At 43.7% G+C, this 15,616-nt stretch overlaps 1 protein-coding gene across 1 annotated transcript in view; it reads left to right on the top strand.

The window, feature by feature from the left end:
* BRINP1 (BMP/retinoic acid inducible neural specific 1) overlaps positions 1-15,616 on the top strand; it is a 271,211-nt gene that overhangs the window by 146,092 nt on the left and 109,503 nt on the right. The window contains exons 3-4 of the mRNA XM_044268412.1: positions 5,063-5,232; positions 12,326-12,431. Of these exons, the coding sequence (XP_044124347.1) occupies positions 5,063-5,232; positions 12,326-12,431 (276 nt within the window). The remainder of the gene's footprint in view (positions 1-5,062; positions 5,233-12,325; positions 12,432-15,616) is intronic.

Below are 15,616 nucleotides of genomic sequence, written 5' to 3' on the forward strand. Positions count from 1 at the left end.
CTTCGAAGAGACTGGCCTGAAAGTGCTAAAAATGACCCCTCTTCCTCCTCCTCCTCCTCCTCCTCCTCCTCCTGGGCCACCTCCTCTTCCATCATCGCCCTAAGTGTTTTCTCAAGGAGACATAGAAGTGGTATTGTAACGCTGATAACGGTGTCATCGCCACTGGCCATGTTGGTGGAGTACTCGAAACAGCGCAACAGGGCACACAGGTCTCGCATGGAGGCCCAGTCATTGGTGGTGAAGTGGTGCTGTTCTGTAGTGCGACTGACCCGTGCGTGCTGCAGCTGAAACTCCACTATGGCCTGCTGCTGCTCGCGCAGTCTGTCCAGCATGTGCAAGGTGGAGTTCCACCTGGTGGGCACGTCGCATATGAGGCGGTGAGCGGGAAGGCCGAAGTTACGCTGTAGCGCAGGCAGGCGAGCTGCAGCAGGATGTGAACGCCGGAAGCGCGAACAGACGGCCCGCACTTTATGCAGCAGCTCTGACATGTCGGGGTAGTTGTGAATGAACTTCTGCACCACCAAATTCAGCACATGCGCCAAGCAAGGGATGTGCGTCAAATTGGCTAGTCCCAGAGCTGCAACGAGATTTCGCCCATTATCGCACACCACCAGGCCGGGCTTGAGGCTCACCGGCAGCAACCACTCGTCGGTCTGTTGTTCTATACCCCGCCACAACTCCTGTGCGGTGTGGGGCCTGTCCCCCAAACATATGAGTTTCAGAATGGCCTGCTGACGTTTACCCCGGGCTGTGCTGAAGTTGGTGGTGAAGGTGTGTGGCTGACTGGATGAGCAGGTGGAAGAAGAGGAGGAGGAAGCCGAGAAGGAGGAGGTGGCAACAGGAGGCAAAGAATGTTGCCCTGCGATCCTTGGCGGCGGAAGGACGTGCGCCAAACAGCTCTCCGCCTGGGGCCCAGCTGCCACTACATTTACCCAGTGTGCAGTTAGGAAGATATAGCGTCCCTGGCCGTGCTTACTGGTCCACGTATCTGTGGTTAGGTGGACCTTGCCACAGATGGCGTTGCGCAGTGCACACTTGATTTTATCAGATACTTGGTTGTGCAGGGAAGGCACGGCTCTCTTGGAGAAGTAGTGGCGGCTGGGAACAACATACTGTGGGACAGCAAGCGACATGAGCTGTTTGAAGCTGTCTGTGTCCACCAGCCTAAATGACAGCATTTCATAGGCCAGTAGTTTAGAAATGCTGGCATTCAGGGCCAGGGATCGAGGGTGGCTAGGTGGGAATTTACGCTTTCTCTCAAATGTTTGTGAGATGGAGAGCTGAACGCTGCCGTGTGACATGGTTGAGACGCTTGGTGACGGAGGTGGTGGTGGTGGTGTTGGTGGTACATCCCCTGTTTGCTGGGCGGCAGGTGCCAACGTTCCTCCAGAGGCGGAGGAAGAGGCCGAGGCGGCAGCAGCAGAAGAGGCCGAGGCGGCAGCAGCAGAAGAGGTAGCAGGGGGAGCCTGAGTGACTTCCTTGGTTTTAAGGTGTTTACTCCACTGCAGTTCATGCTTTGCATGCAGGTGCCTGGTCATGCAGGTTGTGCTCAGGTTCAGAACGTTAATGCCTCGCTTAAGGCTCTGATGGCACAGCGTGCAAACCACTCGGGTCTTGTCGTCAGCACATTGTTTGAAGAAGTGCCATGCCAGGGAACTCCTTGAAGCTGCCTTTGGGGTGCTCGGTCCCAGATGGCGGCGGGCAGTAGCAGGCGGAGTCTCTTGGCGGCGGGTGTTCTGCTTTTGCCCACTGCTCCCTCTTTTGCTACGCTGTTGGCTCGGTCTCACCACTGCCTCTTCCTCCGAACTGTGAAAGTCAGTGGCACGACCTTCATTCCATGTGGGGTCTAGGACCTCATCATCCCCTGCATCGTCTTCCACCCAGTCTTGATCCCTGACCTCCTGTTCAGTCTGCACACTGCAGAAAGACGCAGCAGTTGGCACCTGTGTTTCGTCATCATCAGAGACATGCTGAGGTGGTATTCCCATGTCCTCATCATCAGGAAACATAAGTGGTTGTGCGTCAGTGCATTCTATATCTTTCACCGCTGGGGAAGGGCTAGGTGGATGCCCTTGGGAAACCCTGCCAGCGGAGTCTTCAAACAGCATAAGAGACTGCTGCATAACTTGAGGCTGAGACAGTTTCCCTGGTATGCATGGGGGTGATGTGACAGACTGATGGGGTTGGTTTTCAGGCGCCATCTGTGCGCTTTCTGCAGAAGACTGGGTGGGAGATAATGTGAACGTGCTGGATCCACTGTCGGCCACCCAATTGACTAATGCCTGTACCTGCTCAGGCCTTACCATCCTTAGAACGGCATTGGGCCCCACCATATATCGCTGTAAATTCTGGCGGCTACTGGGACCTGAGGTAGTTGGTACACTAGGATGTGTGGATGTGGCAGAACGGCCACGTCCTCTCCCAGCACCAGAGGGTCCACTAACACCACCACGACCATGTCCACGTCCGCGTCCCTTACTAGATGTTTTTCTCATTGTTATGGTTCACCACAACAACAAAAATATTATTTGGCCCAATGTATTGTATTCAAATTCAGCGGGATATAAATTTGAGGCCTAGTATTTAGGCGCTGGGTGACCGGTATGGATTTAGTGACAGAATTAGACTTGGAAATGCACAGTAGCGTGTGTGTGAAGTTATTCTGAATGACCCTATGTGCACCTTGAATATTATATACCCTTTTAGGGATAGATTTCAAATAGCTCTGATACAGCAGGAACCACTAAATTATGAAATTGCTAAATTGGGAATTGTACTTCAACCCAGAACAAAAAATGTGCTTTGACGGACACTAAATAACTTTCCCAGCCACAACAGGACAGCGGTAACGAGAGATTTAGCGGGATATAAATTTGAGGCCTAGTATTTAGGCGCTGGGTGACCGGTATGGATTTAGTGACAGAATTAGACTTGGAAATGCACAGTAGCGTGTGTGTGAAGTTATTCTGAATGACCCTATGTGCTCCTTGAATATTATATACCCTTTTAGGGATAGATTTCAAATAGCTCTGATATAGCAGAAACCACTAAATTATGAAATTGCTAAATTGGGAATTGTATTTCAACCCAGAACAAAAAATGTGCTTTGACGGACACTAAATAACTTTCCCAGCCACAACAGGACAGCGGTAACGAGAGATTTAGCGGGATATAAATTTGAGGCCTAGTATTTAGGCGCTGGGTGACCGGTATGGATTTAGTGACAGAATTAGACTTGGAAATGCACAGTAGCGTGTGTGTGAAGTTATTCTGAATGACCCTATGTGCACCTTGAATATTATATACCCTTTTAGGGATAGATTTCAAATAGCTCTGATATAGCAGGAACCACTAAATTATGAAATTGCTAAATTGGGAATTGTACTTCAACCCAGAACAAAAAATGTGCTTTGACGGACACTAAATAACTTTCCCAGCCACAACAGGACAGCGGTAACGAGAGATTTAGCGGGATATAAATTTGAGGCCTAGTATTTAGGCGCTGGGTGACCGGTATGGATTTAGTGACAGAATTAGACTGGGATATGGCCAAAAAATAACCACACTATTGCTGGTTAAATGCACTTGGTGACGGGCGCAGCTTGCCCCTGATGTAGTATATGGCCAAAAAATGAACAGACTATTGCTGGTTAAATGCACTTGGTGTCACAGCTTGACGAACCACACTACTGAGGGTTAAATGCACTTGGTGACGGGCGCAGCTTGCCCCTGATGTAGTATATGGCCAAAAAATGAACAGACTATTGCTGGTTAAATGCACTTGGTGACGGGCGCAGCTTGCCCCTGATTTAGTATATGGCCAAAAAATGAACAGACTATTGCTGGTTAAATGCACTTGGTGTGATAGCTTGACCAACCACACTACTGAGGGTTAAATGCACTTGGTGACGGGCGCAGCTTGCCCCTGATGTAGTATATGGCCAAAAAATAAACAGACTATTGCTGGTTAAATGCACTTGGTGTGACAGCTTCACCCTGATGTAGGCTTTAGCCAAAAAACAACCACACCATTGAGGGTTAAATGCACTTGGTGACAGGCGCAGCTTGCCCCTGATTTAGTATATGGCCAAAAAATGAACAGACTATTGCTGGTTAAATGCACTTGGTGTGACAGCTTCACCCTGATGTAGGCTTTAGCCAAAAAACAACCACACCATTGAGGGTTAAATGCACTTGGTCGCAGCTTGGATGCACTTGGTCGCAGCACCGCACAAGACACAAAATGGCCGCCGATCACCCCAGAAAAAAGTGACTGACAAACGGTCTGGGCAGCCTAAAAACAGTGAGTGAGCATTTGAATTTCAGCAGCTCAATGATGCACAGCTGCAGATCGATCGATTAATCAAGTGAAGTCCTTTGGAGGAGTTAATCTGCCTAATCTCGCCCTACTGTCGCAGCCGCAACCTCTCCCTATGCTAATCAGAGCAGAGTGACGGGCGGCGCTATGTGACTCCAGCTTAAATAGAGGCTGGGTCACATGGTGCTCTGGCCAATCACAGCCATGCCAATAGTAGGCATGGCTGTGACGGCCTCTTGGGGCAAGTAGTATGACGCTTGTTGATTGGCTGCTTTGCAGCCTTTCAAAAAGCGCCAAGAAAGCGTCACAAAAGCGCCAAGAAAGCGACGAACACCGAACCCGAACCCGGACTTTTACGAAAATGTCCGGGTTTGGGTCCGTGTCACGGACACCCCAAAATTCGGTACGAACCCGAACTATACAGTTCGAGTTCGCTCATCCCTAAATATAACGCTAAGCATTCAAGATGATTCTAATTTCCATTAATTGTATAATCCATTTTGTCACAAAGAAGTTAGTATCAGACAGAATGATTTAAGGGCATCTTAGAAAAGAACATTTTCTTTCGTTAACTGATTGAATTAAGTACATAAAACAGAATAAAATGATCATTTCTGTGCCTTAATTGCTTATTATGCATCGACTGCTGTGCTGCCATGTATAAAGGATAAAATGAAGGCATTATAACTAGAATCACAGATTGATGGCAGTTTAACCATAGTCACCGTTTTCTATTCTGTGCAGGTGAGGAGGCATTGACAATGTATATGGACAAGAGTCGCTTGGATCGTCATGCAGGGAATGGAAACCAGAGTGTAGAGTCTCTGCATCATTTGGCATCATCTTATTTTGTAGACAGGGATGGAACTATGAGAAAACTTCATGAGATTCAAATATCAACAGGAGCCATTAAGGTACTTTCAGGTTTGATTGCTGAAATATTTCAGTTTAAGTCTACAGCCACTCTTGAATGTAATATTTTGTTAACTTGAATGCTGTGCTGTTGTATTTCTTTTTTCAGAAAGGAATCCAAGTTCTTAGGCTAGTTTCACACTAGCTCTTGTTGGATTTCGGCAGGCTGTTCCGTTGCCGGAAGTGCCTGCCGGATCCGGAAATACGTATGCAAACGGATATCATTTATTTCTGGAACCGGATGCGGATCCATCTGACAAATGCATTGCAATACTGGATCCGTCTCTTTGGTGTAATTCGGAAAAACGGATCCGATATTTATCGTTTTCCCATATTTAAGGGTCTGCGCCTGTGCAGACCGGGAAACCAGATCCGTTTTTCCAGAACACTTGGTACCGTATCCAGCATTAATACATTTCAATGGAAATTAATTCCATTCAGAATGCATTGGGACAAAAGTTTAGCATTTTTTTCTGGTATTGAGCCCCTAGGCTGGAACTCAATACAGGAAAACTTTAATGCTAGTGTAAAAGTGCCCTAAGCCTAAGTATACATTTTAAACAAAATATCTTTCTGCAGACACCACTAGGGGGAGCTTACTGTAGAAGTTTATTGCATAATTTTGATATTTCTATTCGGCTTTTGGTGTGGCCTCATGGAGCAAAAAAAAAAATTGAAAATTTGGAGTTTTGCATCAGAAAAATACAACTGTACCATATACCATGTACATATATAAAAACAGTAATCAGCAGAAAATTTTAGACCTAAAAACGTGATATTAAAACCCCTTAAGGACTACAGAAAAAAAAAATGTTTTTGCATTTTTGTTTTTTCCTACCTCCCAAAAGCCATAGGCTTACTTTTTAATGTATTTTTAATTTACCATATCTCGTACTGGAAAATGGGAAAAAAAAATCTGTGTGGTTTGAAACACAATTCGTCAAGCTTTTGGGGATTTGTATTACAGTGTACTATATATTGACTTGATTGTGAAAGTCAATGGAATTGCAGTGATGCCAAATGTGCGTAGTTTTTATTTTGATTTATTACTTTAAAAAATAAAAACCTTTGAAAAATAAAAAATTTCTTTGCATCACCATTTTCTGACAACTATAAGTTTTTTATATTTCCATCTACAGAGTGAGGGCTTTTTTGTGTGTGTGTGTGTGTATTGTAGTTTTATTGGTATCATTTTGGGATATGTACAACTTTCTAATCACTTTTTATTCAAATATGGGGAGCAAGGGTAGTAGATGTGAGTGAAGTTATTGAAAATTCGATTTGGCTGCTTCGCCAAATTTCACAAATAAATTTACTTCATGACAAATTACTTCGTCACGAAGCACATTTCTTTGTGAGTAGCGGTTGCAATGACGGGGGAACGTTGATGGCGCTGCACCCCGTCATTGAACCCCTTAGATGCTGCGTTTATCGCCGATCGCGGCAACTGAGATTAACATTGAGGGCTTTCGGGGGTCAATCCGGTAAAAAAAAAACTTACCATATCTATTTGATTGCGTAGAGGCCTCCGTGGCCATCTTGATTGAAGAGATCGTGCAAAATCATGCGTGTAGGGATGAACGAAATTGTGGTTTCATGTTCGGCGTACAAGGTTTGGTAGCGGAATTCTTATATAACCTGAACCTTGTACTCCAAACGTGAAAATACAAGTTTGCTCAACACTACTCAAGCGTTGACGTCATAATGCTGGCTGGCATGGTGACATCATACGTCACTGCACAGTATCTTGAATCAAGATGGCCGCAGCAGTCTTTTCGTGCGTAAATGAATGAGATGAGTATTTTTCTGGAAATTTGAATAGAAGTCTACTTAGGATACTACGACTCGCTCAACACTAAAGGTAACAGAAAAATGGTGAATCATGAATTTTATATTCTATTTTTTATAATGGCATTTACCTCTGAGAAAAAAATATTTTGATACCTGTTGTGTTTATTTTTTACTTATTTTTATATGTAAAATTAAGAAAAGTGATTTAAATTGTTAATATTTTTTTCATTTTTTTACATTTTTACTGCAATATGTTTTCTGATCACTTTTACCATAGACTGCAAATGAATACTATTGCAGTCTATAGGATTTTCATAGGCTGCCTGTCAGGCCATGCCTCAGGCATGTCTTTTCAGGCAGCCTACTGTGACAGCACTGGGAGCCTTTACAAGGCTGCAAGCTGTCATATCAAATGATCGGAGCCCCCTCCTCTGTCTAAATATTTACAGTGGCATCTGAGGGGTTAAATGACTGACATTATGCATTAAGGGGTTAATTATATGACAACATAGATACTATATGTTGGAATTCCATGGAAATATGCTCTGTATTGCAAAGGGTGAAATCAGCAGAGAAAACTTGCAACAAAAACTGAGCCCACAGGTTAAGCTATGTATGGGCTGTGGAAATTCTCTCTAGTGTGTGGAAGAGATTTGTTAACATCTTATCCACTTTTCTACTACTTTAAACTGCTAAATATTTTCTGCTTGTAACCACATCACCACTGAAGCCAGTGATTGGCTGCAGTGGTGCATGTGATTATGCCCATAGCCAGCTGGATGTAAACAGCGCCAGGACCCGAAGATGGAAAGAGCAGAGGCAGCATGGAGGACTGGAACAACGTGAAGAAGGTAAGTATGAATTTTATTTCGCAGGAGGCAGATTGAGGCATTACTTGAAATATAATTATAACCAGGAAACCTCTTTAAAAGGGTTGTGCACTTTGCGAGGGGGGCGGCAAATCCCCCCTCTTGTTTCTCCACTTTGACACCACAGCAGCAATCACTGACTGAACTGTTCCCTTGCATTATGTCAAATGTAGATGTGATGCAAGGGAAGCAGGTCATTGATGTGGCCAGTGATTGGCTGCAGCGGTGTCAAAATGGAATGTGACATTCTGGGAGCCCAGCGGAGCAGCTGGGGCTGGGGTGAGGAGGGGGGTAGCGGAATAAGTAGGCTTCCCTTCTCAGGTCTGCCCAAGATGGGTTGTTTGCCCCCCTTCCACCCCAATGTGCACATACCCTTTAAGACCGGCCGTTTCGTGCATTGAGGACCACAATTTGTGGTCCCCAATGCACGGGTAACATCCATGCAGCGGCCGGAATAGATCAAGACCCATTCATCTTAAATGGGTCTGTGATCCGTCCACACTATAAAAAAAATAGAACATGTTCTCCTTTTTGCGGTCCATAGTGCTTCCGTGGGCTTCCGATCCCTGCTTGGGTCCACATCCGTGATGCGGGGTGCACACAGCCGATGCCCATGTATTAATACGGCCACAGGCGAGCAACGCGGCCGTGTGCATGAGGCCTAAGGCTGTGTTACTAGGGATGAGTTTATGAGCTGCTTGAAGTTGTGCAATACCATATCTAGTAAATGTACAAATCTATATGTTGTGCTATGTACGACATGTGATGTGTGAAATGAATATTATAATGTTGCATTGCCAGTGGTGTAACTAGAAATGACTGGGCCCCACAGAACATTTTTGAATAGGGCCCCCTCAGCAACCTCTTTGCATTCACCATTCTGCTATGTAACCCCCAATCCTGTGACTCTCAGACCAGGCCTGGCAACCTCTCCGTCTGTTTCCTATACACATATACTGTATGTCATTTCAATGTATACACTTTTACTATAAATAAGGACATTGTACAATATTGTTGGGTGAGTCCTAAGAAAAACTTCTAGTTCTCCTCCTGGGTGGGCTCCTTCTGAGGTCGGGCCCCAAAGCAACAGCTTCCCCTTCTACACCTTTAGCTACGCCCTGTGCATTGCCTTTAGGCTCAATTCCACAGCACATTGATTGTCAGGCTGCTTCACTGCTCATTTTGGGACTTTTATTCCTCCTTATTGTTTTTATGATGAGGATATTGATTTATCTTGCATTTGATGTCACATTATTGTTGTTTTCTGGCACTTTATGAATTCAACACTTTCTAGGCACTAGCACTTTGTGGGTTACTTTGGTGGAATTCAGCCTTAGGCCTCTTGCACACGACCATATGCCCTCCGAGACAGGCCTAAGGCTGAATTCCACCAAAGTATAAAGGACAGATATCACTTCTCCTCCTAGTTCCAAAACTGCATACAGAAACCTGACTCTGTGGCCATACCCTAAGGCGTCTTTCACACGACCGTGACAGATTGGCCCCGGAAGTTTCTTGCACCATTTGGCAAGCAATTTCAGTCAGTTTTGTCTGCGATTGCGTTCAGTTAAGCCCCTTTCACAAAAGTCAGTTTTCCGTGCGGGTGCAATGTGTTTTGATGCCTTTTTTTAACTCGCGTGATAAAAAACTAAAGGTTTACAAACAACGTTCACGTCACGCATTGCACCCGCGCAGAAAACTCGTTTGTGTGAAAGGGGCCTAATAATTTCTTTTATTGCTAGGGTCCTTCAAGAAAAACATGCAAAACAAAGAACTGTGCACAATCTGAAAGGGCTGTATGGACATGATTATGAGATGTCTGGAAAAAGCTTAGACTGACGAGTATTGACAGTACTGAGTCTGCAAAACGGAAGTTGTTGTGCAAAGAGTCCTTGGAGTGTCCTCTTGGATATTCGCTCTGTCATCTGTTCCTGTCACTCTGCTATTACAGTATCTTGACTATCTGTCCTTGCTAGTAATCCTTTTTTTTACGTCCATGCTGTGAAGATTCTGTAAGGTTACTTTCACATATGCGTTTTGGCATTCCAGTTTTGAGATCTGGCAGAGGATCTAAAAATGGGGTCAAAATGGTTCCATTTTGTCCCCATGCATTCTGAATGGAAAAAGATCCGTTCAGGATGCATCACGATGACTTCAGTTTCATCAGCATTTTGTTTTGTGACCGGACACAAAACCGCTGAAAGCTGCGGTTTTGTTTCCGCTCATCGAAACGGAATAAACCAGATCCGGCACTGAAAACAATGTAAATCGATGGTGACAGATCTGTTTTTTTAGGATCCTAAAAAAACAGATCCATCACCCATTGACTTTCAATGTATTTGGTGATGGATCCGGTTTGCCCCATTTCTATTTCACACAACCGCGTCCTAACAGAACAGATGTATACTGATGTGTAATCAAAAATGAACTGTTTTGGTCAGGTTTTTAGATCCTCTGCCAGATCTCAAAACCTGAAACCTAAACTCGTATGTGAAATTAGCCTAAATTTGGTTAAATCCATATTTAAAAAAACTAACAAAAAAACCCCATTGGCCATCATTTGAACAGATGTCAGATCTAATATGTGAGCTTGCCCATCTCTAGCCATCAAGATTTGTTTCCTGGTTTTAAAGAAAACCTATCACTTCTACTGACAAAACTACTTTCGTTCCACATGTAATAATTCTGGGGAATCTATGCTTATCACTCTGTGTTATGCCATTCCTCAGTTATTCTTGTTAGAAGTTTATAGGGGTTGGTGTTCCTGCTGCACTCCCAGTCTGTATGACACTCCAGCATTATGTTATACTGGTATACTACTATATGGTTGCCTTGTTTGTGGTTTGAACATTAGATATTGCATTACTAAATGTGCAATATGTAGGTTCCTTGGTGGACCTGGATCCGTTTGGATCAACCATATGGGCACTAATACTATTATTGTGTATTAGTTGGGTTTGGGCATTGTGTTCTTTATTATATAGTGTACTTTATACCGGTGCTTTGTGACGATATATGTCCCTGTTGTGTCATTTCTGACCTTGTGGGTTCAAGGGGAACATCTAGTGTAATAACACCTGTAACATTGCTGCAAATTTTTGTATAATTGCTTTATGTGTATTGTGAAATTTGTGCAATAAAATATGGCATTATATTATATGTGTGTTTTGATTTTGTTTATAGATTTAGTGCCATACATATCCAATTATTATTGGTCATTTAACTGTATTGAATCCGCAAAGTTTATGAATGCATTGCCAGCAGTTTGCAATAAAAATCCCATGTAGAGATCATGAAAATTGACTATGCTAATTAGGTCTTGCAAGTGCCCAGGGCGACGTTGTGGCTGCAAATGCCCAAGCCACTCGCCGATGTGCCCAGATAACCGCTCCCCTTTCAGTCTTCTGGCCCGCCCCGACCTCCTACTTAGTCATTCTTCTCCGGCTCAGAGACCGCATAGCGTAAGCGCTTAATCTCCAAGCCAGGGGAGGATGATGAAGTAGGAGGGCAGGGTGGGCCTGAGGACTGCAAGGGGAGCGGTTATCTGGGGTTATTGGTGAGGGGTCTGCGCACTTGCGGCCATAACCAAGTCCCTGGGCACTTGCAAGGCCTAATTAGCATAACTCTATAAAGTAATTTTTTCCTAATCTCTACATGGGACAGACACAATACAGGTACTCTTGTAATGGTGGCCAACTGTTCTATAACATGATAAGAGCAGAGCAGTCTAAAACACTCAAAGTAGGTGACAGACTCCCTTTAAGAATAGTGATGAGCGGCAGGGGCAATTTTCAAATTCACAATATTTTGCTAATATTTGGGTGAATATTCGTCATAAATTTGCGAATTCGTGATTATTTTCTTGATAGTGAAAATCGGCAAAAAATCTAGAATATTCACAATTACGAATATATAGCCCTATATTGTACATCTTCACGAATTCTCAAAGTGCCGATATTCGCTATAAAAATTTGGGTATCAGAATATTCGCGATCAACACTATCAGCTATGAACACATCTGAGGGATACAATGAAGGGGAGCAGTGCAATCGCAGCTCCCCGTCATTGCATCCACTACTTACAAAGAAATGCGCTTTGTGACAAAGTAATTCATCACAAAGCAAATTTTCTTGGTAAACTTCGACGAAGCAGCCGAATCTAATTTTTCAATACTTCGCTTATCTCTACTCACTTTAATGAGTAAAAACCAAACAACTGAGAAAATGAATCTCCTGCGGCAGCATACATTGAGCTTCAGTATCAGTGTTTGTCCTAACAGTTGACCACACACAGATTAAATATTTATGGAAAGATTTAGAAAAAGCAAGACATTTCTTTGAAAGAAGAAGCTATTGTTAGTGTATCAGAAAATGTAAAAAAAAAATACCGCTGTTATCCTACTGTATATTGTTACAATCATTTTGCGCTTTTATAGGTCACTGAAACTCGTACCGGACCATTGGGGTGTAGCAGCTATGACAATCTCGATTCAGTCAGTTCGGTGCTATTGCAGAGCACAGAAAGCAAACTCCATCTTCAGGGTGAGTATAGAAATGGTACCAGTATGAGTATGCATAAGATATACATTATTATTTATTGTATTATACATTATTTTGCGGGTTACCTACATTTGCCTCTTAAACATATTTATACAAGTGTGAATTGGTCTGGCAATCTCTATTTAAAATTTATAGTACCCAGGACCAGTCAACATTTACTGCATGTGGACCAGGTATAGCAGCTAAAAAAGGATAGAAGAGGCAATTAGGTGTCAAATGTAAACCAGTAAGTTTCTCATGCTTAGAGACTGTATTAATGCTTTCCATGAAAAACTGTTATATCACGATACTTATAAAGATAATATACAGTACGGTACTTAAAGAGGAGTTGAGAATTCTTGGTTCATGGAGAAAATTGGAAGTGAAGCTGTAACCAAGTGACAAGATAATCTTCTAGCAACCAGTCATTTTAATTTGATCAGTTCCTTTTCAAATTCCTACATATAGATGTAGTGAACATTAACTTGACATTGAATGTGTTACATACTGTGCATGCTCAGTGGAGGAGGCCGAATGATATGTATGGTCACATGCCCCTCCATTTGCTTCTGTCTTGTGGATAGGTGTACAACCCTGATAGGATTGATGGCTGGCCGAACAAGAGGGCGCAGGTTCACTAATAAAGAAAACAGGACACAACTTAAAGGGGTTGGCCACTTTCTGGCCGCTGTTGACCAATGTGTCTGTGAGATGATTATATGGCACTTAGTTACTAATATAGTCTTTGTTGAAATTCTGCACCATTTTCTATATTTCATAATTTATTCTCCCTTGTCTTTTTGCTGTCCACACAGAGGTCCTGTCCATAAGATGGCCACTGATTGAGGGTCATGTGACCAGGCAAATCACCTCCATGTGATGTCTCATCCATTCAGATAGCCTGCACTTGCCATCTGCACCTGTTCTGTTGGGAATTCAGTGCAAGTGCAGTGTGTTTGAATGGAGGAGACATCACGTGGAGGTAATTTGCCTGGTCACATGATTCTTCATCAGCAGCCATTTTATGGACAGGACCTCTGTGTGGACAGCAAGAAGACTTTGCAAACAAGGGAGCATACCTTATAAAATATAGAAGACGGTGCAGAATTTAAACATAGACTATATTAGTAAGTGTCTTATAATCATCTCACAAACACATTGGTCAACAGTAACCTAAAGGTGACCAACCCCTTTAAACAATTTTTATTGAAAACACATTTACAGATTCTTCTTTCCTTGCCTGTCCACTTAGTGACACGTTGACGTGTTATAATGTGTGTCCTAAGATGACCTGCTTTTTAAAACAGCATGATTCAGTAGTATTGTGTCACAAGGTTTCTATCCCACAGTATATGTTCATATGTGGCCACTGAGCGGATGTTTTGTGTATCACAGTCTTTCACAGATTTTTCTACCATGACGTGATATTGTATTGAAATGGTTTCAGGAGTCCTTAACCAAATTAGAGCAAAAGGGTGAACACCTTTGTATAAATATCTTGTGGGGATTCATGCTGGTATACAGGGTGTGTGGATGCAGTACAGAGGCAAATTACCAGTTCTTAAATCCAAATTCCGTGTTTATTCACACACAAAGCAAAACAAAGTGTCACTTTGCAGTCTTGGTGTTAATTCACACATAATGGAAAGTCCACATAGCAAGAAATCACCTTGTTGGCAGTTCTGCCTCCAGCAGTCCATTGCAGGCTTTTATGGGGCCCGTTTCCCTTACAGATGGGTCTCAGCCCTTGAGCACGGCACAAGCCTAAGGTCCCAGCTAGTGTTGATCGAGTACCATAGTGCTTAGGTGCTCAGGGGCTTGGTCCGAACACATCGGGATGCACCCAAGTATTTTAGAGGAAAAATTAATAGGAAACATTCTTTCCTGTATATTTACTTGTATATAAAGTGCAACTTCTGCCAAAAATTACAAGGAAGAGGCACTCCAATACAACCTGTATATCACATAAAGGAGGGCCTCATTCACATTGTGGTACAATTGTTCATGTAGTGGGACTCCTACACACATTTAGCCTATGCACTAAGTGAAAGGGCCGCCAAAAATTACAAGGAATCGGCACTCCAATACACCCTTTGTTACACATAAAGGAGGGCATCATACACATCCTTGAAAAATTATGATTGATGACTTGCTGGTGACCCTCAAAAATATTTGGAGCAAGGGCCTGCTGATCTGACCATCTAAAACAATATGGGCGAGGACCTGCTGCCGCTTTGGTGACTCTAAAAATCTGGGGACGATTGCACGTCCCCGTGATGGCGACGGTCTATTTGGATGCTTGCCCTATCAACTTTCATTGTAATTTTCAGCCCAAACCATGTAGACCATGGGTAACGGGGGAATCATAGTTAGATTCCGGAGAGGGAGCCTGAGAAACACCTTTGGCTACCACATCCAAGAAAGGCAGCATGCGTGCAAATTACCTATTAGGTATAATTAGGTGAGGGCCTGCAGGTGAGCTGACCCTGTAAAAGATTTTAGGTGCGGGCCTGCTGGTGAGCTGACCCTGTAAAAGATTGTAGGAGAAGGCCTGCTGGTGAGTTGACCCTCTAAAACATTATATGCGAAGGCCTTCAGGTGAGCTGACCCTGTAAAAGGTTTGAGGTGCGGGCATACTGGTGAGCTGACCCTGTAAAAGATTTTAAGTGCGGGCCTGCTGGTGAGCTGACCCTCAAAAAAATTATATGCAAGGGCCTGCAGCTGAGCTGACCCTCTAAAAAAAAATACATGCGAGGGCTTGCATGTGAGTTGACCCTCTAAAACATTATCTGCGAAGGTGCAGGCAGGGTGTCATGAAACTGTCCCAGGCTTTGGAGAGTGTTGCCCTGCCTCTGTTGGAAGTGCTGTGTGTTCCCCTTGTCTCCCCTCCTCAGTTGGCCAAGGAACTACGGAAATTTTTCAACAAGGATCTTCTGGTATTGCACCGTTTTACTCGTCCTCTCCACCAGAGAAATGAGAGATGAGAAGTTCTTTTTGGAGCGGGGGTCGAGAAGGGTAAACAACCAGTAATTCTTGTTGTCTAAAATGCGTATAACGCGCGGGTCACTGGTAAGGCAGTCTAACATGAAGTCAGCCATGTGTGCCAGAGTACCAACAGTCAAGACTTCGCTGTTTTCATTAGGAGGATCACTTTCAATCTCCTCATCCTCTTCTTCCCACCTACGCTG

Source organism: Bufo gargarizans, chromosome 9 (genome assembly GCF_014858855.1).
Source record: "Bufo gargarizans isolate SCDJY-AF-19 chromosome 9, ASM1485885v1, whole genome shotgun sequence".
NCBI classification, from domain to species: Eukaryota; Metazoa; Chordata; class Amphibia; order Anura; family Bufonidae; genus Bufo; species Bufo gargarizans.